Below are 23,695 nucleotides of genomic sequence, written 5' to 3' on the forward strand. Positions count from 1 at the left end.
TTCAGGTTGCACAAAGAGATTTTAATTTGACAAGGTAATAGCGCCCATTTCGACGAAATGTAGATTAATCTGGGAGCGACTTCTCAAGATGAAACTGCTCTTGAGACTTTCTGAGCGTCCCCCACGCCTCACGCTTCTTCCCCCTGCAAGCGGCTTGGAAGTGCCCAGCAGCCGGGGCTGCAAAGCCGCTGCCCTGAAGGTGGAGCCTACCAACTCAGGGACGGCGGGGGGGGACCGAGGCCGGAAGGCGCGGCCCGCTGTCTCACCTACAAGGGAGCGCGCAGATCGAAGGGGACGTGAACGGTGCCGCGGTGTCCGGTGGGAAATGGAGTCCAGCCCTTCCCACAAGACAAACCCGCAGCAGGGCAGCCTACACCCTGGTGTCAGGGCACTTTTTCTCCTGTCCCACAAGGCCTGGGGCCCTAGAGGATGGGCTGTTGTACCCTCTTTTTTAGGTGCCAACGGAACACCCGAGGCATTATGAGCGCGCCCACGAAGACAGGTGCATGACCGGGGTGTTAGTTCTGAAACTTCAACCTCCTACCCCGCCCCCCCACCTTAGAAAGACAACACAATTCCACCTGGGTCACTAAAAGGGAAGGGGGCATCTAAGCCTCAGCATTTCATTTATCCTCATGGGGTTGGTAAAAGGAAGTCCCCTCTCACTGCCCAGGCTGTCACTTGTGACTTGTCTCTGTTATGCGTCTGGAGGCGGATCCTAAAGGAGGGTTTCCTCCTCTATGGTGGCCGTGCCCCCACCCCCAATCCAGAGATTTTTTTTCTCTCGTTCTATCTTCTTTTTGGTCCTTCTGTACAGACAGCGCCAGACCTATCAGTGAGGCAGCCCCCAGGCATTTATGGCCAAGCCGCAGTGACAGTGGAGAATTTCTCTTGGGGCCCTGTGGGGAAAACAGGAAGTGGTGGAGGCAGGAGGGGCAGGGCCCTGGAGAACCTTGTGCAAAGTGGCCCCCAGGTTCATCCATTTGGTTGGGTCAGTACGATCTTCAAATGGAGCACACTTCTAGCAGGACCCTCACTGCCCAGCAGCCACAAAACTCCCAACCCTTTGACTCTCCTTTAATGCCACACGAGGATCTCCTTTGCCCAGCTCCCAGGAATGTTTGCCCTTCTCAGTCAGCTCCACCTGTTGGAGGCAGCCAGGCGCCTCAGCCATCCAGCCCAGAAAACAGAAGATATGGGGGAAGAACAGTCATTCGTGCACATCCCAGATCTCAGAGAGCAGCGGGGGAAGCTTTTTGTCCTGCAGGCGCAGTGCAAACACTTGCTCTGAATGAACACTGCTCAGGGTCCGGAGGCTCACCAGTTTCATTAGCATCCTTGGGAACATCAGTCGGTCCTAGGGGAAGAGAGGGACAAATACAGGTTCTGTCTCTCCCCAGGGAAGGGGCAAGGGTAGGGGAGTTGTGAGGGAGGTACCAAATTGTCTGTGCAAGATGTAGTCAGGGAAGGAGTCTTGAAGGGAAAACAGGTGTGTCAGGGGATAAGCCTGTGGGGAGGAGGAAAAAGGACACCATTGGGAGACTCACATGGGGGTGGTGGATGGAGACGTAGGCATGCAGAGCCTCCACGTATGTGTGTTGTAGCCTTTCTACCTGGAGCTGGTCCTGCACGTTGGGCCGGTCTACAGGTCACCAAGAGAGTCAAGGAGCAAGTCTGGCCACGGTCTTAGTTCCATATCCCAAATCACAACCCCCAAAATAGGGACATTCCGCACCCAACATCTCCCAAAGTAGCACAACATGGGCTTCCACCCCCACTATTCCTGCCCCATGGGGCCTGCAGCCCCCTCTTGGTGCAAGTCTCTTGCTCCCTTTCCCTCCTGCCCCTCCTCACACCTGCAGAGAAGATGCTGATGGCGATGAGCAAAGCAAACTCGGCATCATTGAGCTGCAGCTCATTCATGGCTCTGGAGAACTCGAAGATGGGGTTGATGAATTCCACCTGTAGCCCTGGGGAGGCAGAAGGGAGGCGGGGGCATGCAGCACCAGCCGTGGGAGCTTCCTTCTCTCCTCCAACTCCTCAACTTAGGGGAACTATTGGGAACGCACGAAGAAGTCTCCAGGGCTCTGCTGTGTAATGTTAGGCAAGTTTCTTAACTTCTCTAAGCCTCATCTGTGATATGGGAAGCTCATCTGAACTTGTAAGACTGTTGAGACGGCTAAATGATAAAGCATGCAAAGCACATAATGCTGTGCCTGGCACATAGGAGGTGCTGAATTGAATGACAAGGATAAATTCTTCTATTATTGGCATTTTAAAAAAAATGTTTATTTATTTTTGAAAGACAGAACGTGAGCAGAGAAAGGGCAGAGAGAGAGGGAGACACAGAATCCGAAGCAGGCTCCAGGCTCCTAGCTGTCAGCACAGAGCCCAACTCAGGGCTTGAACCCACAAAGTGCAAGATCATGAACTGAGCCGAAGTTGGACACTTAACCGATTAAGCCACCTAGGTGCCCCTATTATTGGCATTCTGGAGGACCCCACATTACTAGAAATAGAGGCAACTCTTATTTTTATTTACAAAGAAAACTTTTTCACTGGCAATAGGCCTTACTTGTTTGAATACCAGAGATAACATGTTTCACATCCCAGCAAGAACACAGCAATAAGGTTGAGGGTATGGACTATGACAACAGACTGCCTGGGTTGGAGTCCTGGCTCTGCCATTTATTGGGTTGTGTGACCTTAGGTAAGTTATTTAAGTTCTCTGGGCCTTGGTTTTTCCATCTGCAGAATGGAGATAGTAATAGTACTCATCTCATGATGGATCCTTATTATAACGTGGCACATACTATATAAGTGCTTGTTAAATAAGTAATAGATTAAAAAAACAGAGCCAGATTTCTTGCTGAGGAGAGTGAAGTTCAACAAACCATGACCTAAAGTCGTGACATCTAAAGAACACTTCTCCCATCACACAGTCTCCCCCACTCCACCCTATCCCCTAAGCTCTCTCAGATTTCTTTTAGCAACCATCTGCTAACTTTTCCATTCAAGGCTTCTTGGTTAGTCACTTCCTGTACTTTCACCCTGATGTTTATCAAGTGTGTGCTGAGACATTTAATGGACATGCCCCATTTTATAAAGCCTTTCTTGTTGCGGTGTTGAGCCTCCAATTGTGCTGAACAGGCCCTTTGTACAGAGAGGAGGCGGAGGTTCTGGAGATGGTCTGTGCACCCTTGCAGGGTCTGCTCATGTTATCAGGCCACATCATTAGTGGCTGCAGCATAGAGTAGTGGATGCAGAAAGGGATGGAGACCTGACAAAAGAGGGCCCCTGCTCCTCCTCCCCAAGACCTCGCTGACAAAAAGAAATGAAAGGCAAATGTGATGGCATCACAACTGCTTATATAAATGAATCTATAAATAGGTGCAGATTCAGATGGCACAAGCCCGCCAGTGCTGCAGGAACACCCGGACATGAGAATGGCGAAGGGTTCAGAAAGGAGGAGGTTAGGAAGGAGGAGGAGGCCACGCTTGGGAACGACCTGGATGATAAGCATTTAGAGAAAAAGGCAGAGAAAAGGAGCAGGGCTGGGTTTTTAAAGCTGGAAAAAAGTCCTCAAGTTGCCCCCATTAGGCGCCTGTACACTCCAGCAGCACACAGGGCACTAGAGAAGCCAGGAGATGTGACAGGCCACTGCCATGCTCTATAGTTAAGGGAGGCCTTCCTAGAAAGCTCAGAGTGGCCTGTATTGGACAAGAGGCATATGAGCTGGTCTGAGTCACCAGAAACCAGACAATGAGCTCTGTCCTGGAAAGCAGGACCTAACAAACCCCAAGAATGGAGTCATAGCATTGGCCCTATTTTACAGACCCACTCACTCAGGTGTTAAACTACTCGGTCTCCCGTTGAGCCGAAGTTCCAGTCCCTCCAAAACACCCTCAGCCGTCCATTCTTGCCCACCCCCACTCCCATGACACAAACATTACCAGCAACTGAATATGAGGAAGCCAACACTGCTTAGCCTACAAGTAAGGATCAAAGAGCAGCGCTGTGAACGAATTCTTGGAGAAAACATTCCAGGTGTAATGCAGCACGGGGAAGGGAGTGTTCACTCTTAACCTAAAATGGCCCTGAAGTTGCCACGTTTCAGCTTCTGTTCCACAACTCATCAAAAAAAGCATTTGAAAGATAGGGTGAAGTCAGTCCACACGTTCCTTAAAGGGCACCACTGAGTTCCTTATTAAGTACTAAGACTCGGTGCAAAATCTTTTCTTTAGGCAAAACATCATCCAGAAGCACAATATTACATGGAGTTTCTTGTTTGGCTCAAGGAAGAAGGACATTCCTGTGCCTCTCTGACCCTCCTCCAGGGTGACAATTCCCCAGAACCCCACCTCAGATTCCTTAGAACACCGTTTGAGAACCACTGGCCAAATGCAACAGAGGACAGGGGTCTATTTGGAGCAGCTGAGAGAGGCCGATCACCATTCCAACTTTCTATCTTGGGAAAACAAGAGGAGTCTTCCCTGAACAGCCACCCAAAGCCTGGGCCTGTGTCTCCGTAGTCACTATGAGCCCAATGACCAAAAGTGTCTCTCCATCCACCCCAATCTTTTTTTGATCTCAGTTCTCACCTGCCTTGGCAAAGTCTTCCCGGTTGTAACTGAAGTCCTTGAGGAAGGTGATACTCTCACTCCCAGGGTTGTACCTCCGAGACGTCTCCAGGAGCATCACCTGCACACAACAGCAGACCTCAAACAGGGACTCTGCAGGCTGGTCTCGGCATGAGGCACTTTCAACTCCCCATGCGGCTGTCGTGAAGCCCCTGCCAGAGACAATCCCGCCCCAGTCCTTCCGTCATCCCTCAGCCTTGCCAGCCACCTCAATCGCAGAGGTCTTCAGTAGGGCGATCTGGTCCTCCCGGCTGAGCTGCAGGAAGCCAGGCAGCTGTTTGGCGAAATCAACGATCTCCTGCACAGAGACGATGGCCAGCTCCGTGAAGTGGGCAAAGCGCTGCTGACGGGCCTCCCGGCTCTGGGGATCCGGTGCCATGGGCCAAGGCTATCCAGAAGGGCAAGGACGGAAGACACAAACTATACTGAGTCGGATATCAAGAAGCCAACCATGCCCTGGGCACAGCCATCTGTCCCCAGCTCCCTCAGTTACCGTGACTCGGAGCCGGTCAGAAAAAGAGCGTTTGTTACACTGTTGCTGGGCAGCCACCAGTTTCTCAATCATGCCCCGCTGTTCTGGGCTGAGCTGGGGCAGGACTTGGGGAGGTGAGGACACCCTTGGGGGCATGGATGTGGCCTGAGCCTGTTCTTCCTCTTGTCGCTTCAGTTTCTTTAGGCGGATCTGCTCTTCGGACAAGACACCTAAGGACGGGGCCGGACGTGAGGAGGGAGGAAAAGGGGGAGACAGGAAGCAAGGATGGGGCACAGGGGTAGTTTGAGGCTCCAAAAAAGCAGAGAGCATTGAGTAAACATAAGGAAGAGATTTTAATCTATACGTAGGGACCATGTAGGAAGGCCCTGTAGGCTCAGCTGCCTGTCTACCCTCACACCCTGGCACCCCTTTCCCAGAAGCCTCCTCCCCCACTCCTGCCCCCAGACACTCACACTCTTCCCGCATGCCAGCCTGGCGGCATTTTCGAAGGCGACACTCCTGGCACTTGCGACGCATGTAGGTGTCCATGGGGCAGTGGCCCCCACTGTGGCAGACATAGCGCGCTCCTTTGATGACGCTGCGGCGGAAGAATCCCTTGCAGCCCTCACAGCTCAGCACGTTGTAGTGGAAGCCAGAGGCCTTGTCCCCACACACACTGCACAGCTCATTCCCCAGCATTTTGGGGGCTGGCCCCTTTTTCCGTTTTTGCGGACGGAGCTCTGGGTACAGGGAAGAGCCTTAATGTTCTTCTCCAAGAAAAAAGCTTGGTGCCCAGCTGGCCACTGCCCTGAGCACTCAGTGACCTTCATTCCCTTCCCTGTACACTGTCCAGTCTGTTATGAGAAAGTAGCTCTCATATACCAAGTGCTATTATGTCCTAGGTATTGTCTGAGCCTTTATATGCATTGATCCATCCTTACAACAGCCATAACAGATAGATACTATTATTAAACTGGTAAGAACAGATGTTACACTTGCTCTTAGCCAAAAGGCCAAGAAGCGATAGTACCATTATTACTTCCATTTTACAAATAAGGAAACTGAGACTCGGACAGGCCTAAGGTAGAGACAAAATTCACACTTAGATCACTCAAGTCTAGTTGAATCCAAAGCCTTTGGACTTAACCGTGATCTTATGAGGTAAACAGCCCTAAGGTACCTCTCCCAGATCCAGGGACCCCCTGCCTCCTCCAAATCCAACAGCTCCTCACCTGTAGACTCTGGAGGGATATCCACCCCAGGGAGCAGGACTATGGGCTCTGTTGCCTCCAGCCCTGCCCCCAGGGAGTCCCCAGCCGACTGGGGCGTGCTGGCTTCCTCCCTGAGGACGCAGTTGCTGACTCCCAGCGCCTGGCCACTTGCATCTTGCGCATCTGGCTCCCACAGCTCCACTGCAGAGTCTAGCCCCAAAAGAGAGGCACAAGGGGGGGGGTCTCTCAGGTCCCTCCCATCCACTTCCTCTGTGTCCTTCTGGGAAACTGCAAACTTGTTTCTACCGCTAGAGGGCAGCAAAATGTTGGCTCAGGCTTCAGGCCCCGGGGTTCATGTGGGCTCTAGGGCTAGTCACTTACAGTCCCCTGTACCTCAATACCTTAAATGAGGATGTTAACCTTTGTCCCCTTGAGGGGCTGATGTGCATCCATTTCAGAGATCGGACAGAACTCTTCAAAGCCAGTGCTGCTAAGCCCTGGACATGCCAGCTGTCCCCGGCAGCAAGCCCAGATTGGGAGGGAACAGCACCAGAACCAGTGTAGAGGTAGTCTGGGCAGAAGGAGGCAAGTAATACCAAGAACGACTCTAGACTGCTCTCTGGGGTATGGCAGAAGGCAAGTAACGAAGGAGGCTGATTCTTGAGGGAGGAGAAGGGCTGAGATGTGGGCTCAGGGGAGAGGGCTGGGATGAAGAAGCTTACCAGGAGAAGCATCAGGCACAGGGGCCTCCAGCCACAAGGACATCTCTTCCTGGAGCCCTGGACATTACCAAGGGACTCTCCTGCAGGAATGATCCATGTTACAGTCTTCAGAACCGGGTTCCTTTCTGGCCTCAGCAACTTTCTCCTCCTGATCTTATCAGTACTAATATATCTGCTAACATTTACTTGCTGTATACGTACAAATCAGCCTGTTCTAAGGCTTTATATGCCTTTCTCTCAATATTCCTATGGATGTTGTTACTATTCTTTCTTTTTTAAGTTTATTTATTTATTTTGAGAGAGAGACAGACAGACAGACAGCACAAGCGGGTGAGGGGCAGAGAGAAGGAGAAACAGTATCCCAAGCAGGCTTCGTGTCATCAGCACAGAGCTCCTTGCAAGGCTTGAACTCATGAACCGTGAGATCATGTCCTGAGCCGAAATCAAGAGTAGGACGTTTAACCGACTGAGCCACCCAGGCACCCCAATATCATGACTATTCTTAAGCTCATTTTACAGATCAGGAAACTGAGGTTCAAAGAGATTAAGTAAATTGCCTATGGCTACACAGTTAGGCAATGGTAGAGCCAAGATTCCAATTCTGGTCTGACTCCAAAGTCTTAGCTGTTGGCCACCATGCCACCTCTTCTCCCCAAGGACCCCTCCAGGCTATCACAGAGTGTTTGGGCACATCTGCCCAGCTTCTGTCAGAGCCCCTTCCTCTTACTCCAAAGTAAGGACAGCACTGGGAACAAAGTTGGCCAGGACCAGCTCACTCACTGGTCACTCACACAGTAAAACTCACTGCTTCTTAGACATCCTCACTACTGTCACTTTCCAGGGTCCCGGCACAAACCTCCTGCCTGTGGGAGTCGCTCCAGTTCACAGCCAGGACCCCCCTCCCCCAGAACCCTTCAGAAGTTATTCTGGGACCTAAATAGAATCCTGTTGCTGCCTGGGCTGCCATCACCATTATCATCCTTCAGTTCTCCCCAGAGACCACTTTCTAAGATCTACAGGGTAACCTCCCTTCCACCCCAGACTCACACACAGAGCCCCAGGCCAGTGCTGAGGAACAGACCCACCGAATCCCCAGGCCACCGGACTTCCTGGCTGGGACAGTCTCTGGAGCCCCCTTGCTGGGAGAGGAGGATGGTGCAATCCCCTGTCCAGAGGCCTCGCTGGCTGGCGGAGGAGCCGGAGCTGAGCAAGTGAAGGACCGGAGCCCCAGGAAAGTAATGTGGGGAGAGGCTGAGGGGAGGGACTGCTGAGGGGTCGGGCCACTTCTCCTTCCTGCTAGGCAGACTGGAGACGACTGACCAGAACCCTGGCCGCCGTCCCCCACACCCACGGGGCAGCTTCCCTACCATGCTGACTCCTCCCCAGCCCGCCGCCCCTCAGCCCAGCCTCACCCCTGCTTCCCTTCCCCCAACCATGACAGTCGCATTTCCCTGTAGACCAGCCCAGTTCCACATCTCTCCCCTCCCTCTCCTCACCACGGTGCCTCTTAGCTGCTCTTACAGAAAGACGGCCTCCCAGGCACCCCCACCCCAATCCCGGCAGCCTCCAGAGTCAGTGTTCCCTCCCCTCCATAGACACCTCGTAGAGCAAAGGTCCCTGCACTGCCCGGAATTGCAACACCGAGCCCCAGCCTGCTTTCCCAGCCTCCCTCCTCCTCTCCTGCCTCTGGGAAAGGGCCAAAAAGCTCTCCCCACAAGCCCCGGGCCTCAGCCAAGCTGGTGTCACTCCAGAGGTGGAAAGGCAGGTGCTTTTCCTTCCAGGGAGGCTTTCTGAACGTGGGTGCCCTGCAGGGGGCCACCGAAATGTGAAGAGGCCAGGAGAGAGAGGAGGAGCAATGGCAGGCCTGGCAAGGAGGTAGGGGTGGAGATGGCAGGTGACTCAGGTGCCAGCCCAGGATGGACCTGGGAAGGTACACAGGTTCTCATATCTGGGAACCGTTCCATCTGAAGTGATGGTAGGTTCTAACCAGGATGTACTGAGACTATAGCTGTAGTTGTCCTGCCCTGTTGCCCGGAAAATGAGATACACCCCTGAAGGTAGATACCATGTTTAATTGATTTTATCTCCCCTGTGGCCCATGGAACAGGGCCTAGCATAGAGTAGGCAACAGAGGAGGTACTATGTTCCTGTTTCTTAAATAAGAAAAATAATAGGATCCTCTTCTGTACTTGTTAACTCTTGTCAATTTCATCTCAACGTGTTGTTTGGCACCTGAGCTCTGGGCTCAGGTTTTGGGTTCAAATCCTGGCTTTGCCTCTGCCTCTTATTAGCTGTCTGGTTGCGATTAAATAAGTTACATAATGTTTCTGAACCAATTTCTCTAGCTTTAAAATAGGGATGATAATAATAATGGTTTTAGCTACATAAGGTTGTCATGAGACATAAACAACGTATCACAGCACAATGTGTGGCACATAGTAAGTGTTCAAGAAATGGTAGCAGCTATCATTAACTTCCCAATCCTTTCATCTATAGGTCTCCCATCATCTGGAATCTCACACTGTTAACCTTCCAGTGCTTGTTTCACTATATCTTTTGGGCCTTAGAGCAACCTCAAGAGGGAGGGAGGGAGGGAGGGTAAATAACAGGAGCACCATTTTACAGAGAACATTCAGAAGAACTAGCCTCAGAACACTGAGCTCATGGGAGAGCCTTTTCCAAGACCACACACAGTTAGTGGCCAAGCTGGGATCAGAATCCAGATGTCCTCACTCCAGTGAGAACTCCTGTGCTCTTTCTCTTGAATTGGAGTCCAGGATGCTCCTGTCTGGTTGTCTCTCAGGTCAGCTGGACCAATGAAACACTAAGATGGATGGAAGAAGCTGGGGCTGGTGGGTTGCTGTGGGAGAGACAGAGAGCCCCGGCGATGCTTCAGTCCAGATGTGGGAGGCTGAGGTTACTGCTGGTTGTTCACCCCCTGCCCCACTCCCAGTTTCCTGCTCACAGGCTCTTCCTGTTTTGCTGTGAACTCCAGTTCCCATGGGCCCCACATTAAAGGATAGAAGGACACGGGGCCAGGGCAGGCAGCCAGGGGGATGGAAACAGATGAACAGGACACCAGGGAAGAGAGGAACGGGGACAGAGCGGACAGAGGGTGTGGCAGAACAGGATGGGAGAAGGCCGGGGAAAGCAGAAACAGAAAGAGAGCTTGGTGAAAGATGGGAGGAAGCACAGGGTGGGGTGGGGGAACAGGCGGGGGTTGGAGAGCAGAGGCTTGAGAAGACAGCAGGCTGGGTGGTGTTGCAAAATCTGCCCCCGTATTCACTTTCACATTTCAGAAAAGCCCCTCTGACACCCCCCATCTCAAAGTTCTGCCTCCAGCTTTAGCTCTTGTTCCCTCTTATCACAAGGTCATCCCTTCATGAGGCCACCACCCTTGTCCGAACGTCTCTGAGTCATGAGCACAAGGCTCTCCATTCCTCTTGCATGTCTTCCTTTCCAGATTTTCACAAGGCCCCAGCTGTCCTGGAAAAGCAGACACCAGGGACTCCAACCCCTGGGAAACTGGAACCATTTTGTCTCAGCACCCACATCATCCACCCAGTTCCCTCCTCCACCTTTCCCCACCCCCAGAAGCTTCAGTGTAGAAGGACAGTCAGAGATGTCACTGAAACACCTGGATACAAGGAACTTGGGATGTAACATTGATCTGGGGCTTGATGACCTACCTTCTGGGAGGTGGGAAAGGCCTCCCTCATCTACTCCTGATCCTCAGCTCCCTCTCCTGACACCCCCGTCTCTCTGCAGACCAGGACCTGAGACCACACACAAGCCCCATCTGGAGCCTTTTTGACCCAGGCTAGTGCCAGCTGCTGAACAAGCAGATCAGGGCACCATCCCCTCCAAGTCAGGGAGTCTGCTCCTTTATCTCAAGTAGAAGAGAAGGAAGCATTACCAGTGCTTTACTGCCAGAGCTACCCCTTCAGGTTACAGGGCTTCAGGAGCCTCCCCCCTGTGAAGAAAGAAAGGGAGAGGAAAATGGGAAAACGAAAACCTGCTGGCACTATCGCCAGAGTTTCTGCAGTCCCACCACTGGGACACCTCCCCCAAACCAGAGCAAGTAGTCAGGTGATCAGCAGCTGGGGTTACATGTCTCACTTTACCAGACCCACCCCCACAGTAGAGTCCCACTAGCCCACAGGTATTAGGTGCAAAGCCTCCCAGTGCTCTTTCTTTCCCAGTCTCCTATGTTTCTTTGGCTCCTAGAGGATCTTAGAACCTTTGGGGATCTTCCAGGTCACATTTGTGACCCTAGAGCCTCCAGAGGATTTTTCCTTGCAGCAATGGGAAACTTGAAGCAAAAACAGAGGAGCATTCCCCAGTCTACAGTCATATGTACTATTCGATAATTCCCTTGAAAGTACTCAAATTCCCATGAAGCAGGCCACAAGGTACAGTTTGGAGAGACAGACTAAGGAAACAGATTCTTGCTCTCTCCTTCACCATTCTGGAAAGGTGCAGAGTGTGGGGGGTCATCTTGCAGGGCACTCAAACAACTTCTGCCCAACCTCCCAATCACAAGATAGAGAAGAACCCAGGAATTTCTGCTTCTCAGGCTTATGAGTTCAGAGATAATATAGAAGGCAGAAAGGAGAAAAGTAACATTTACTACTATGTATTTACTATTTATCTTTACGTGTATTATTTTATTTAGCATCATATATAACCCTAAGAGATAGTTACTAGCAAGTGGGTAAATATCAAATTTGAATACAGGTTTAGCTGACTCAAAATCAAACAAAAAAATACCTCACTCCATTACACAAAACCACCTCCCCAGATCAATAAAATGATTAACGCACCTGGATTTAGGTTTACTTCTGACAACACAGTGGAACAGTGGTTTCCAAACCTGGTCTCATTTTCATGGATTCTGATTTATTTGATCAGAGATAGGCCCATGTATCCACCTATCTATAAATCTATCTACACACCTAATTTTTTGCATCTGTATTTAGGAACAAAGGCATGGAGACTACAGAATCATCTGGTAGAAAATATGCAGGAGCTAGGGGTCAAGAAACCAGGGCTCACAGGGTGCCTGGGTGGCTCAACCGGTTAAGCGTCTCTGATTTCGGCTCAGGTCATGATCTTGCAGTTTGTGAGTTCAAGCTCTGCATCGGGGCTCTGGGCTGATGGTGCAGAAATTCTGCACCCTGCCTGAAAGTCTCTTCCTCTCTCTCTCTCTGCCCCACTTAGGCCCTCACTCTCTCTCAAAACAAAAAAATAAATAAACAAAAACAAAAAAACAGGAAACAAAACAGGGCTCAGCTCTTGGTTCTACCACGTACTTGTGCTATAATCTTCACCCTTCCTGGATTTGTTTTTTACTACAAAAAATGGAAATAATATCAGCTCCATCAATCCCTCCTACATAGGATACTTGCAGGCACAAAGGATACAGGCATACTTGAGCAAGTGGGAAGAAAAGCAAAAGTTGAATTTGCTCTACTCACCAAAATTTAGTGAGCCCAAGATTTACATTCCCCCCCCCCACCCCCCGCCCCACCCAAGATTTACATTCTGAAATCACAAAGGCCTGGGTACAAGGCAAGGCTATGTCCTTGCAAGAGTAAGGGGCATTTAGCCATGCCCCATTCAACCCAACCAATGTGAGAAAGTTTCATTAGAAATCTCTTTATTGAAGGCATTTGGGGGTCACCAAATATGGTTTAGCAATGCAGTTTGAGTAGCCTGTGAGAAATAGCCCATTATAAAGACTATCTGGGAATCAGAAAACTTGAGTTTTAATCCCTTCTCCTAAACTCTGTGACCTTGGGCAAATCACTTCCTCTCTTTTTGTTTTCTTATCCTTTTTTTTTTTAAGAATTTTTTTAATGTTTATTTATTTTTGAGAGAGAGAGAGACAGAGTGTGAGTGGGAGAGGGGCAGAGAGAGGGGGAGACAAAGAATCCAAAGCAGGTTCCTAGTTGTCAGCACAGAGCCCGATGCAGGGCTTGAACCCATGAACCAGGAGATCATGACCTGAGCTGAAGTCAGACGCTTAACTGACTGAGCCACCCAGTTGCCCCTGTTTTCTTATCCTTCTAAAGTAAGGGGACTAGGTTGGATCAGGGATTCAGAGATGCTGAATCAAGAAAACTATTGATGGTCTTCATGAACTTCTTAAGATTATATACAAAATTCCATTTGTGTGTGTGGACATTTTTTCTGGAAAACAGGGCACTAAATTTTCATCTGATTCGTAAAGGTGCTTATGACTAAATAAGAAGGTTAAAAACCATTTGACTACCCATCTTTCAGCTCTCAATTTCTATTCACTCCTCCATAACAATTTTGAAAGGTATATTAAAAATAATTGGATCTGGAGTCATAGGGTAAAATAATGATCCTGCTTTCTCCCATACAGTTTTTTTTTCTTAACGTTTATTTATTTATGAAAGACAGAGAGAGAGCAAAAGTAGGGAAGGGGCAGAGAGAAAGAGAGGCGCAGAATCTGAAGCAGGCTCCAGGCTCAAATCCATAAACTGTGAGATCATGACCTGAGCCGAAGTTGGACGTTTAACCCACTGAGCCACGCAGGCACTCTAAGTTTTGTTTTGTTAATGTTTCTTTACTTTTGAGAGAGGGAGAAAGCCTGTGAGCAGGGGAAGGACAGAGAGAGAGGGAGGCAGAGAATCCCAAGCAGGCTCTGCACTGTCAGCACAGAGCCAGACATGGGGCTCAAGCTCACCAAGCATGACATCACAGCCTGAGTGGAAATCAGAGTCAGACCCTTAACCAACTGAGCCGCCCAGGCACCCTATTCTCCCATACAGTTGTGATCAGGTTTTATTTCTCCCAACCATTTGAGGTGATTTGCTTCCAGTGGGCAGACCTGAATCAAAGCATCCCAAGGGCCTGTGATCCTGGAGTCATTCCAAGCTCAGTCACAAAGCACTAAGGCCAAATTGGCTGCACCTGGATACCAATGGCCAATGCCAAGAGGGTCTCCGATTCTGTGGAAACTACACCTACTCCACTTTATGATACACTCCTTCCCCTTATCCTTATGTATCTCCCCATTGGTCTGAAATTCCTCGCCTGTGGACTCACTGCTTTGATTCTGCAAAGTCTGAACACACTGTCCAACATTCCTTTCGGAGGAGGCATGACATCTTAGAAGACCTCTAAAATTCGGAAGTGGACGGGTGGGAGGGCAGGGAAAGGACTGGAAGGGAAAGTGAGGGGTCTTTTGGAGCTTAGCTCAAAGGCAGGAGCAAGTAGGCTACACTGGGACCAACCTCAAGGACACAGAGAGTCCAAAGAACTGTTGACACTCTGTGCCCTGCACCAAACAGGGCCTCTCCCGGGAACAGGGCCAAGGCTCAAATTCCACCAGAAGGCAGGGGCGTGGAGAAGGGCGCCCTACACTTCCCAGCTCTTGCCCCAATTCTGCAGCAGCTGTGGCTCTGAGCTCAGGACGGGCGGCACCCCGGCCCGAGGGGGCGCTCGCTCTCCCATACACCGGCACACAGTACGCGCCACCTTGTTACAGGCTCTCCGTGGCAGAGGCCAACCCGAGCTGAGGACTCTCTTTACCAAGACGAGATCTTCAGCTCCTTCTGCCACGCGAGGTCGCGCTACATTCCCACGCTCCTCCGCCGCGGCCGCATCGCATTCCCTCCCAGATTCCTCCTTCTCCCACCATCTCTGCCCCTCCTTTACCAAGATGGCGGCGACGGCACTTCCGGCGTGTGTCCTTACGGGTGCGTCCGGGCGGCTGCTGTAGGTGCCACGCAGCGGGTTCCAGACGATTTGCTGCATAGTCTACAGCGGTGATGGCGGGCAGGCCGTTTGCATGGAGCGGGGCAGCTCTTCTCCAGCTCCTTCTTGGCGTGAACCTGATAGTGATGCCACCCACCCAGGCCCGGAGTCTGCGCTTCGTCACCTTGGTAATGAGAGACGGGGTGGCCAAAGGGCTTGCCAGAGCTGGAAGGGCACGGCCGGTTGTTCGAGGGAGGGGCGGGGCTTGTGCTGGGGTCGGGATCTGGAGGAGCGGGAGCCGGTTTAGGACAAGACGACTGGCCTGGAAGGTCGGGGGCCCAGTTCGGAATTGATGTGGAGCCCGAGTTATTTTCGGGGACAGGCAGGGTGTAATTAATTATATATCAGGGCATAGGTCGGTGAGTCTGTCTTGGGACAGGGATGTTGTAGAACGGTAAAGGGACTCACCCTTAAGCCTTTGGTGATTTTTCCCCCATCCCTCCCCCCATCCCCGGCATTGCTTTCATTTCTCCTTTCCTTTCCCATCTGTACCTTTGGCTTCTCTTATGGTCTCCAGTGGCGTTGGTTGGCCAAATTAGAATCTCTGGAACCTGTTCAAAGTTACTGACTTCTGAGTTGGGGTCTTTTGCAGGGGGTAGAGTTAAGGCTTCCTAGAAGGAGTAAGGCATCTCTCCCCAACAAGGGGAGAGATGGGCTCTTTGTCCCTATCGAGGAACTCTCTGACCTGTAGGCAAACCATTTTCTTTCCTCAGCTGTACCGACATGGAGACCGTTCGCCAGTGAAGACATATCCCAAGGATCCCTATCAGGAAGAGGAGTGGCCCCAGGGGTTTGGTCAGCTAACTAAGGTGGGTCACAAGCCAGCCTCCATTCAGGGCATGCTGTAGAATGAGTGACCTCGAGAGCAGGCTACAGAACTTGGGGCTCCACCAAACTCTCATTTGCCATGTGGGTGCTGACTTTGACCTTAAACTTACTTTCCTCTGTGTCCAGGACAGATGCCATATACAATCAGCCACTTAGTAAATGACTTCTGTGATCAGATTAACCCACTCCTACTTCCAGACAGGGTAAATTTGGAAAGCAATAGTGCCTAAGCCCTGTGGGCTTGCAAGCTGTCCCTTCCCTCTTAACTCTTGAGTTTGCCCACAGGAGGGGATGCTACAGCATTGGGAGCTGGGCCAGGCTCTGCGGCAACGCTACCATGGCTTTCTCAACACCTCTTACCACCGGCAAGAGGTAAGGGTGGGAGCTCCAAGAGGCAAGGGGAGTGGAATCTACTGCCCTCGGGAAGCCCCCTGCCCTCAGGAAGCCTGGGGTACTCTGGCCTCCTGCCATGAGTTTTTGCTAACAACTACAGGACACGACATCCAAGAGCTGTGTAGAACAGAGTCCTAGAGGCCGAGTTGCCCCTCCTTGACTTGGAAGGGGCAAAACTGATCAAGCATCCAATCTCAGACTTTAGGGCCTGGCAAAGTCTTTTCTGATTCTGTGGAATAGCGTAGACTTTCCATCCAAAACACTTACTGAGTACCTACTAAGGGCAAAGTGCTGTGCCAGCCCTGTGCGTGTAATGGTGCACCACACAGATATGATCTCTGTTTTTGTGGAGCTTAGAAGAGGTGGGGGTGACAGACGATAAACCACACAGGGCCAAGACGTAAAGGTAGGAGGGAACACACGTAGAGAAGGCATGTCAGGAAAGATTGGCAAGTGTTCCTGATTCTTGAAGCCCGCTTCCTAGAACCCGGGGATGGCGATGAATGTTCCTCTGGTTACCATTATCAACCACAGGCTGTGGGGTCCTCAATGTTATTGTTCCCTTGAGGGCCAGCTCTGTCCTGGTCTTGCCCCTTCCCACTGCTTCCTCCTCCCTTTGCACAAGCAATTAACTGTTCTCTAATTCCTCTCCCTGATCTCTAAGCTACTTTATTAAGGGGTATATGTGTGTGGTGGGAGACAGTTTCTGCCTTCAAGAACTCTGGTCTAGATAGGGAGATAGGCGTTGTTATAAAAGCAGACAGACCTGACAGCCTCACTGACTGACAGCTTTATACTTTGGACTGGGAAGGCATTTGAACTAGAGCCATTACAACAGGAGTTCTTCACAGAGTGGTGACAGCTAGCCACTACCTGAGCATTTGGCCCTTTGCTGGGAAGAGGGACGAGGAAGGTCAGAGATGGGGAGCAGGGGCCACCATCTGCTGGGTAACCATCAAGAACAGGTTCAGGTTCTCCCCCTGAGGCCCCAATGAGGGGCCAAAGCTGCCCCATCCCACCCCCACAGGTAAGACTTGTGTTGTTGTCTCTGCAGGTTTATGTGCGAAGCACAGACTTTGACCGTACGCTCATGAGTGCTGAGGCCAACCTGGCCGGACTCTTCCCTCCCAACGGGATACAGCGCTTCAACCCAAATATCTCTTGGCAACCTATCCCCGTTCACACTGTGCCCATCACTGAGGATAGGGTAAGACTGGCCAGCGCTTCCCTGGAAGTGGTGAGAGGGACAACTCTGGCCATGGGCCAGCTGATCCCTGACTCCTTCTCAGCCTGTTTTCCCCACTTTGTTCTGCAGCTGCTGAAGTTCCCGTTGGGCCCGTGTCCCCGTTACGAGCAGTTACAGAACGAGACCCGACAGACGCCAGAGTATCAGAATGAGATCATTCAGAATGCAGTGAGTGAGGCTGAGGTGGAGGTCATCACGCTGTCCTTTCCCCAGGGCAGGACTCATCCCCTGATCCTTTTTTCATAGCAATTTCTGGATATGGTGGCCAACGAGACAGGCCTTACAGATCTGACGCTAGAGACCGTCTGGAATGTCTATGACACACTCTTCTGTGAGGTGAGCCCACTTAGGGTCCCACTGTGACCTTTCTTCTCTCACACCTCGGCAGGCCCAGGTGACCAGGACAAGTGGGACATCATGCCTGGATACCATTCCCACTGGGGAGGTCCAGGCAAGCCGCTTCTTGCGAAACAAGGGAACTTCCCTCATGGGTGAAAAAGAACCTCAGAGTGGGAAATGGTTTATTATCTGTCAGCAGTTCTTGCCCCTCTCCACCCAGAACTCTCGTGCTATCCGAGATTCTGCTGAGTCACGCTTTTCGTGCCTGAGCTTCCTTTCCTGTGTCCTGTCCACCATGTCTCCTGGTTCCAGTCCCTCAGCCTCACCTCTCCTCTCCTCTCCCTCCCTCACACACACACAGGCACCTTCCCGCTGGGGAAGAGAGCTGTCCCCGGAGAGGCTCTGGCCTAGGCCTGGGGAGCTAACCTGCCTGCTGCGATACACAGCAAACACACGGGCTGGTCCTGCCGCCCTGGGCCTCTCCCCAGACCATGCAGCATCTGAGCCGGCTAAAGGACTTCAGCTTCCGCTTCCTCTTCGGGATCTACGAGCAGGCAGAGAAGGCCCGGCTTCAGGGGGGTGAGTGACCAGAGCAGCATGTCACTTCCCTCCTCAGGACCCTACAGCATTAACAACCTGCTCTGGAAGGCTGCTCACACACTTCCCTCTCCCCCCATAGTCTTCTCTGCCCATTCAGAACCAGACCTCCCATTAGTCACCGAAGCCTTCCCCCGCCCTCCAAATGCTTATAGCCCCTCTGTCACTGTATGATCGACTACAGTCAGGTTTGCGTGCTTCTTTCCTGCCATTCATCTTCTTAAGTCACTTGTGTCAGGAGACCTTCTGTCCCCTTAAATGAATACCTCCCTCCAGAAACCCACCAGGGAACGCTTTGCAAGAAGGCTGAGAATAATACACATGCGCCAGTTTCCTGGTCTGAGCACCCAAGGGAGGGCCAGCTGTCAAACCTTCCTGACATCTCTGTAGTTTTCAGAGCCTGCATGTGCAGAGCTCCCGTATTTGCCACCATCTTATGGGTTTTGAAGCAGTCTTACGTTTATATCTGTTCCAAACTGGAGTAATTCTTCAGACATGGGCAGGACCTGGTAGCTCACTTATAAAGAGGCAGATCTCTGTATCTGTTGAAATGTACATATCTTGTTTTATCTTGCTTCTCTCTGTAAGTTTCAAAGTTCTTAGAGAACAGGGGTGCTGAAGAGTTTCCTGCATGGTTCCCATACACCTAAAAGTTCTCTGTGCAGGTGATCAGGCCCAGGACCAGCAGAGGGTGAAGGGGCTCAGATAGGTCTGATCAAAAGACAGGGGTGGCTGGAGTCACTGACACCAGGATCTCTTCTTCCTTAGGAGTCCTGTTGGCTCAGATACGGAAAAACCTGACCCTCATGGCAGCCTCTTCCCAACTCCCTAAGCTGCTGGTTTACTCTGCGGTAAGCTCCCATACTCCCCAGCATGCAAACGTCGGCCAAAGAGCTGGCTGTCTCCTCTGTTCAGTGCCTGGGGCGGGAGGGGGGCAGGGGTTAGGTGAGGAGGGCTGACAGGGAGCTCCTCTCTGTTACAGCACGACACCACCCTGGTTGCTCTGCAAATGGCACTGGATGTCTACAACGGGGAACAAGCCCCCTACGCCTCCTGCCACATATTTGAACTGTACCAGGAAGATAATGGGTGAGTGGACAGTCTGCCCTCCAGAGGGGCAATTGTGTGGCGGCTGTGGGCAGCCCAAGCACTCAGCTATAGGCCCGCTGAGCAGCTTCCATCACCTCTCCTGTCAACCCTCAGGAATTTCTCAGTGGAGATGTACTTTCGGAATGAGAGTAACAAGGCTCCCTGGCCGCTGATCCTGCCTGGCTGCCCTCACCGCTGCCCCCTGCAGGACTTCCTTCACCTCACAGAGCCCGTTGTGCCCAAGGATTGGCAGCAAGAATGCCAGCTGGCAAGCGGGCCTGCAGACACGGGTGAGTGGCTGCCTGCCTCCACTAGTAATCTCCCAAAACAACCTTCGTTTCCTGCCCACCGGTCTCCCGAGAGTTGCTGCTCTTCCAGCCATCTCACTGCATTTCCCTAGACCACCCTGACACCATTGCTCACCTTCTCTCCATTCCTCACTCTCAGGCGATGCCCTCACTTCTCAGATCACTGAGAAAATAACGGTAGCCAGGAGAGCCTGGGCTCATCCTGCAACCAGCAGATCTTCCAGCTTACTTGCTGCTGTAAGCTGCTACCTGAGGCCAATCTCTGCACTTGTGCTCCGGGTCCATCTCTTCTCACCTCCACAGAGACTTCTGGAGCCTTAGTGTTTTCTCTCTACTGGGTCAGTCCCTCCTTGAGAGCCTTACAAAGACCTCTCAGGGCACCATCTTCCTCCAGCCACCACTGTTTCTCTGTTCCCTATGAAAGTGGAATCCTTCCTGGTTTGCTTTTTCAGTGCCTGTTCTGTCAGACTCCCGATAGATAGGCTTGTGTCACCTTCCACACCAGTGAAGCCACTTTTGTAAAGGACCAATTACCTCCTCTTACCAAAGCCAGTGACCAATTCTTAGCTTCTCTCATCTCTCAGGGGCATGATGTAATCGGTCAGTCCTTCCTTAGACACTTTCTTGGCTTCTCTGCTTTTTCTTCTGACTTACAGGTAGCTTCCTTACTGGCTTTTTCTCCTGACTAAACAGTGGATGGCCCAGGGCTCACCCTGGCCCTTCCCCATGTGTGCACACTCCCAAAACAATCCCATCCAACCTCATGGCTTTACATACCACCTCCATGCAGAGTTCCATCCTCTTATGACTCAGATTCATGACCTTTTCTCTGAGCTACCGACTCACATATCTGACTGCTGATTGGAGGTCTCTCCATGGAGGTCAGCTAGAACATCTCAAAGCTGCTGTGTCTGAAACCAAACACTCTTGCCCCTAAATCCACTCTTCCTCCAGTCTTGCCCATCTTAGCAAATGCCACATCAGTCACCTAGTTGTGGAGCGTAACCCTAAGAGTCATCTTGAATACCCTCTTTCTCAGACCCCACATCCAGTCCACTAGCAAATCCCATCGGCTCAACCTTTAAAATACATCCTCCTGGGGCGCCTGGGTGGCGCAGTCGGTTAAGCATCCGACTTCAGCCAGGTCACGATCTCGCGGTCCGTGAGTTCGAGCCCCGCGTCGGGCTCTGGGCTGATGGCTCAGAGCCTGGAGCCTGTTTCCGATTCTGTGTCTCCCTCTCTCTCTGCCCCTCCCCCGTTCATGCTCTGTCTCTCTCTGTCCCAAAAATAAATAAACGTTAAAAAAAAGAAAAAAAATACATCCTCTTGCCTCCCTGGTCTGATCTGCGCTCATCTCTTGCCTACGCTACTGAAAAGTTTCCCACTGTTCTTTCTGACTCTCTTCTTGTACCTACCAGTCTCACAGTACCACAGAGTTAATTTTTTTTTTTTTTTGATGTTTCATGTATTTATTTCGAGAGAGAGAGAGAGAGAGAGAGAGAGAGAGAGAGAGAGAGAATCCCAAGCAGGCGCCTTGCTGTCAGTGCAGAGCCTGACTTGGGGCTCAGTCCCACTAACTGTGAGATCACAATATGAGCCAAAACCAGGAGTCAGACTCTTAACAGACTGAGCCACCAAGGCATCCCGAGTTAATTTTTTTAAAACATAAATCAGTTGACATCACTACCCTTCTCAGAATCTTCCGGTGGCTTCCCATGACATTTGAAACAAAATCCAAGTTCTTTCTCATGGCCTTCCAGGCCCTTCTTGGTCTGATCCTCAGTGCTGATCTCCTACTTGCCCCTCACTCTGCTATAGTGATATTGGCTTTCTAGCTGATCCTAGAATTTGCCAAACTTATTTCCCCATCAGGGCCTTTTGTATTTGCTTCTTGTCTACTCATCCCCTCTGTCCCTGCCCCCAGACCCTCTTCTCTCATATCTGAGCATCTCAGGGACTCCAGGTCTCTGGTCAGATTGTCATTTCCTCAGTGATCCGTTCCCTGACTGACCTACCTTTCCATCCTTTTCCCCTTAGTTTGGTTTGTCTTTCTTTCTACCATTTATCACTGACCTAGATATATCCCCATTGTAAGAAGAGCACGTGGTATACGGTAGACAATCAAATATTTGTTGGAGGAACACTGACGTGACCTTTCTGTCCCCCTCCCCAACCTGTGCTCAGAGGTGATCGTGGCCTTGGCTGTATGCGGCTCCATCCTCTTCCTTCTCATAGTGCTGCTCCTCACTGTCCTCTTCCGGATGCAGGCCCAGCCTCCGGGCTACCGCCATGTCGCAGATGGGGAGGATCATGCCTGACAACCACTCAGCCCCCTTCCCTCTGCCTCCTAGGGGAGGTGGGCTGGGCCCTTGCTCCTGACTATTGCTGCTCCCCAGCCCATGGACAGGAGACCCTGGGTTGGCCTCCCTCTGATTACCCTAACCTAGATGAACAAGTGGGGCTCGGCTTGGCCCATGGCACCTGTCGCTCAGCATTTGTGTGCCTCCTGTTTACCAAGTACTATGTTGGACTTTGGCTTTCTCCAAACAAGACTTGCCTCCGCCATGCTTCCGAAGGACTAGAAGTGTAGACAAGTATCCAAGTTTCACTCAGGACCTGGGATTGAAAAACTGAAGGAGTTGGTGCTTGATCGCCTTGCCCCCGCCAATCAAGCCTTGCTCTCTCTTCCAGCTTGGAGTCTTTGGCAAATGGTTCAGGGGACACAGTCTTGCCTCTCAGTGTTTATTTTAGTGGGAAAAACTGCACAACATTGGGCGTACAAACATTGGCCACTAAGGAGCTGGATCACTCAAAGGCCAGCCAGCCAAGTTTTCCTTTGTCCCCCTGAAGCCACCATTAGAGTCAGACATAATGCTTCAGGCACCTTTGTCACCCTGCAGCTGGAGCAGGTCAGAAGGGTGTTTGTACTGGGGTGGGGGGGGGGAGGGGAGTGAGTTGTACGGTTGTGACACTACTATCCCAGTCGGCTAGGCTGGGGTCTCTAGGGACCAGAGGTAAATGTAGGTTGTAAGCTGGACAGCTTGTGGCTGTGGCCCAGAATAGGGCTAAGGCAGCGTCCAGAGAATGAAAGTTTTAGACTCAGTGCTGTTTCTGTGCCTTTTCTTCATTTTGGGGGGCCCAAGGAGCCCTTTGACCAGATCAGTGCTGTAAAATCCACTCAGAAGCTCAGTTGGGTATGGTTTTATTGGCCATGTCAATAGTGAGCACAAACTGAAAACCACTACCTGATCACTCTGCCACTGCACGTCAAAGAAAAGTACCTTGGCCCCCAGGCTAGATAATAGCAAGGACCCTTGGGGCACCTGGGGCACCAACTCTGGAGAAGTTTCTGGATCTAAGTCCAGAGCAGTAACATGCCAGTGTCCCAGTCCCACAGTGTCCCATGCCACAGTGTCCCTGCTCCGACCCTAAGACTTGGATACCTTTGGCCCTTTAACACATAGCCGCCTCTTCTCACAGGATTTGTTCTCAGGTGGCTCCAAGCCCTTGCTTGGCCCACACCGTCATTAATGTGTCTCATTTCCGCATCCCAGCTTCCTGGCTCCAAATGAGAATGTGATAACCTAGGAGGAGTGAGACCAGTCTGACTTGCACCTTCCATTATCAGTCTCTGAGAACTTGGGGTTGGCCCAGGGAACCTAGGACTTGGTAAGGAAATACCAGGAAATTGGACAGCAGCCAGGCATTGCCATGACCAGGACAAAGCAAGAGGCATGGAGGGCCCAGGCCAAAGAGTCCACGGTCTCCTGGTAGTCTTCTTTACTGACTCCTACCCTGGGGTGACTGGTAGGGCTAAGCTGAAGAGTGCCTGCACTCAACCTTGGGGAGTAGGCTAGGGTTTGGCCAGTCTGAGATATAACCACTTCACTCACCCATCAGAGAGGCCAGCGTGTCCCCCATGGGATTGAACTCATTGAGCTGCAGAGACAAGGGCATAAGCATGAGGAGAGGTTGAGGTACTGGGAGAAGGGCACATGAGGATAAATTTCTGGTCGTTTTTGGTCAATAAAGTAGGTTGAATCCCTGCTTCCTCCCATCATT

General features: G+C 51.4%; 3 protein-coding genes and 1 pseudogene across 21 annotated transcripts in view; 1 reads left to right on the forward strand and 3 right to left on the reverse strand.

Annotated features, from left to right (window-relative positions):
* Positions 1-14,847, reverse strand: NR1H3 (nuclear receptor subfamily 1 group H member 3). 11 transcript variants are annotated; one of them, XM_040495258.1, is made up of 12 exons: positions 14,735-14,847; positions 10,962-11,018; positions 9,692-9,905; positions 7,046-7,125; positions 6,345-6,533; positions 5,586-5,852; positions 5,134-5,342; positions 4,849-5,028; positions 4,602-4,701; positions 1,857-1,970; positions 1,548-1,642; positions 1-1,357 (listed from the first exon to the last, which is right to left on the reverse strand). In XM_040495258.1, the coding sequence occupies exons 4-12, from the start codon at positions 7,086-7,088 to the stop codon at positions 1,211-1,213; spliced, it is 1,344 nt and encodes a 447-aa protein (XP_040351192.1). In that variant the 5' UTR covers positions 7,089-7,125; positions 9,692-9,905; positions 10,962-11,018; positions 14,735-14,847; the 3' UTR covers positions 1-1,210. The 11 variants fall into 11 exon arrangements, with proteins under 11 accessions (XP_040351192.1, XP_040351193.1, XP_040351194.1 ...); XM_040495259.1 differs by lacking the exon at positions 14,735-14,847 and adding an exon at positions 14,609-14,704; XM_040495260.1 differs by lacking the exon at positions 14,735-14,847 and adding an exon at positions 11,869-12,559.
* On the reverse strand, positions 6,013-6,137 carry LOC121043969 (uncharacterized; annotated as a pseudogene).
* ACP2 (acid phosphatase 2, lysosomal) lies at positions 14,817-23,680 on the forward strand. 6 transcript variants are annotated; one of them, XM_040495270.1, is made up of 11 exons: positions 14,817-14,961; positions 15,547-15,642; positions 15,947-16,033; positions 17,109-17,261; positions 17,370-17,468; positions 17,547-17,636; positions 18,086-18,218; positions 19,005-19,087; positions 19,219-19,325; positions 19,440-19,615; positions 21,818-23,680. In XM_040495270.1, the coding sequence occupies exons 1-11, from the start codon at positions 14,848-14,850 to the stop codon at positions 21,949-21,951; spliced, it is 1,272 nt and encodes a 423-aa protein (XP_040351204.1). In that variant the 5' UTR covers positions 14,817-14,847; the 3' UTR covers positions 21,952-23,680. The 6 variants fall into 6 exon arrangements, with proteins under 6 accessions (XP_040351204.1, XP_040351206.1, XP_040351208.1 ...); XM_040495272.1 differs by having other exon boundaries at positions 18,128-18,218; XM_040495273.1 differs by lacking the exon at positions 14,817-14,961 and adding an exon at positions 15,062-15,155.
* The window catches only part of DDB2 (damage specific DNA binding protein 2), a 33,146-nt gene continuing 32,270 nt past the window's right edge, over positions 22,820-23,695 (reverse strand). For all 4 annotated transcript variants that reach the window (XM_040495253.1, XM_040495255.1, XM_040495252.1 and 1 more), the window contains 2 exons: positions 23,527-23,572; positions 22,820-23,217 (listed from right to left, as the gene is read on the reverse strand). In XM_040495253.1, the coding sequence (XP_040351187.1) occupies positions 23,171-23,217; positions 23,527-23,572 (93 nt within the window). In that variant the 3' untranslated portion in view covers positions 22,820-23,170. The remainder of the gene's footprint in view (positions 23,218-23,526; positions 23,573-23,695) is intronic.

This window comes from Herpailurus yagouaroundi, unplaced genomic scaffold (assembly GCF_014898765.1).
Source record: "Herpailurus yagouaroundi ecotype Mexico unplaced genomic scaffold, PumYag 187, whole genome shotgun sequence".
Classification (NCBI taxonomy): domain Eukaryota; kingdom Metazoa; phylum Chordata; class Mammalia; order Carnivora; family Felidae; genus Herpailurus; species Herpailurus yagouaroundi.

What these genes read in the sequence shown, in the direction of transcription:
- ACP2 (XM_040495270.1), top strand. Translation starts at nt 14,848, where the DNA reads ATGGCGGGCAGGCCGTTTGCATGGAGCGGGGCAGCTCTTCTCCAGCTC. An exon ending in GTCTGCGCTTCGTCACCTTG is followed by an intron (nt 14,962 to 15,546) that starts GTAATGAGAGAC and finishes TTCTTTCCTCAG; the next exon opens with CTGTACCGACATGGAGACCG. An exon ending in ATGACACACTCTTCTGTGAG is followed by an intron (nt 17,637 to 18,085) that starts GTGAGCCCACTT and finishes TGCGATACACAG; the next exon opens with CAAACACACGGGCTGGTCCT.
- NR1H3 (XM_040495258.1), bottom strand. Translation starts at nt 7,088, where the DNA reads ATGTCCTTGTGGCTGGAGGCCCCTGTGCCTGATGCTTCTCCTG. An exon ending in TATCCCTCCAGAGTCTACAG is followed by an intron (nt 5,853 to 6,344) that starts GTGAGGAGCTGT and finishes CCCTGTACCCAG; the next exon opens with AGCTCCGTCCGCAAAAACGG. An exon ending in TCTCCATCCACCACCCCCAT is followed by an intron (nt 1,358 to 1,547) that starts GTGAGTCTCCCA and finishes CTCTTCCCCTAG; the next exon opens with GACCGACTGATGTTCCCAAG.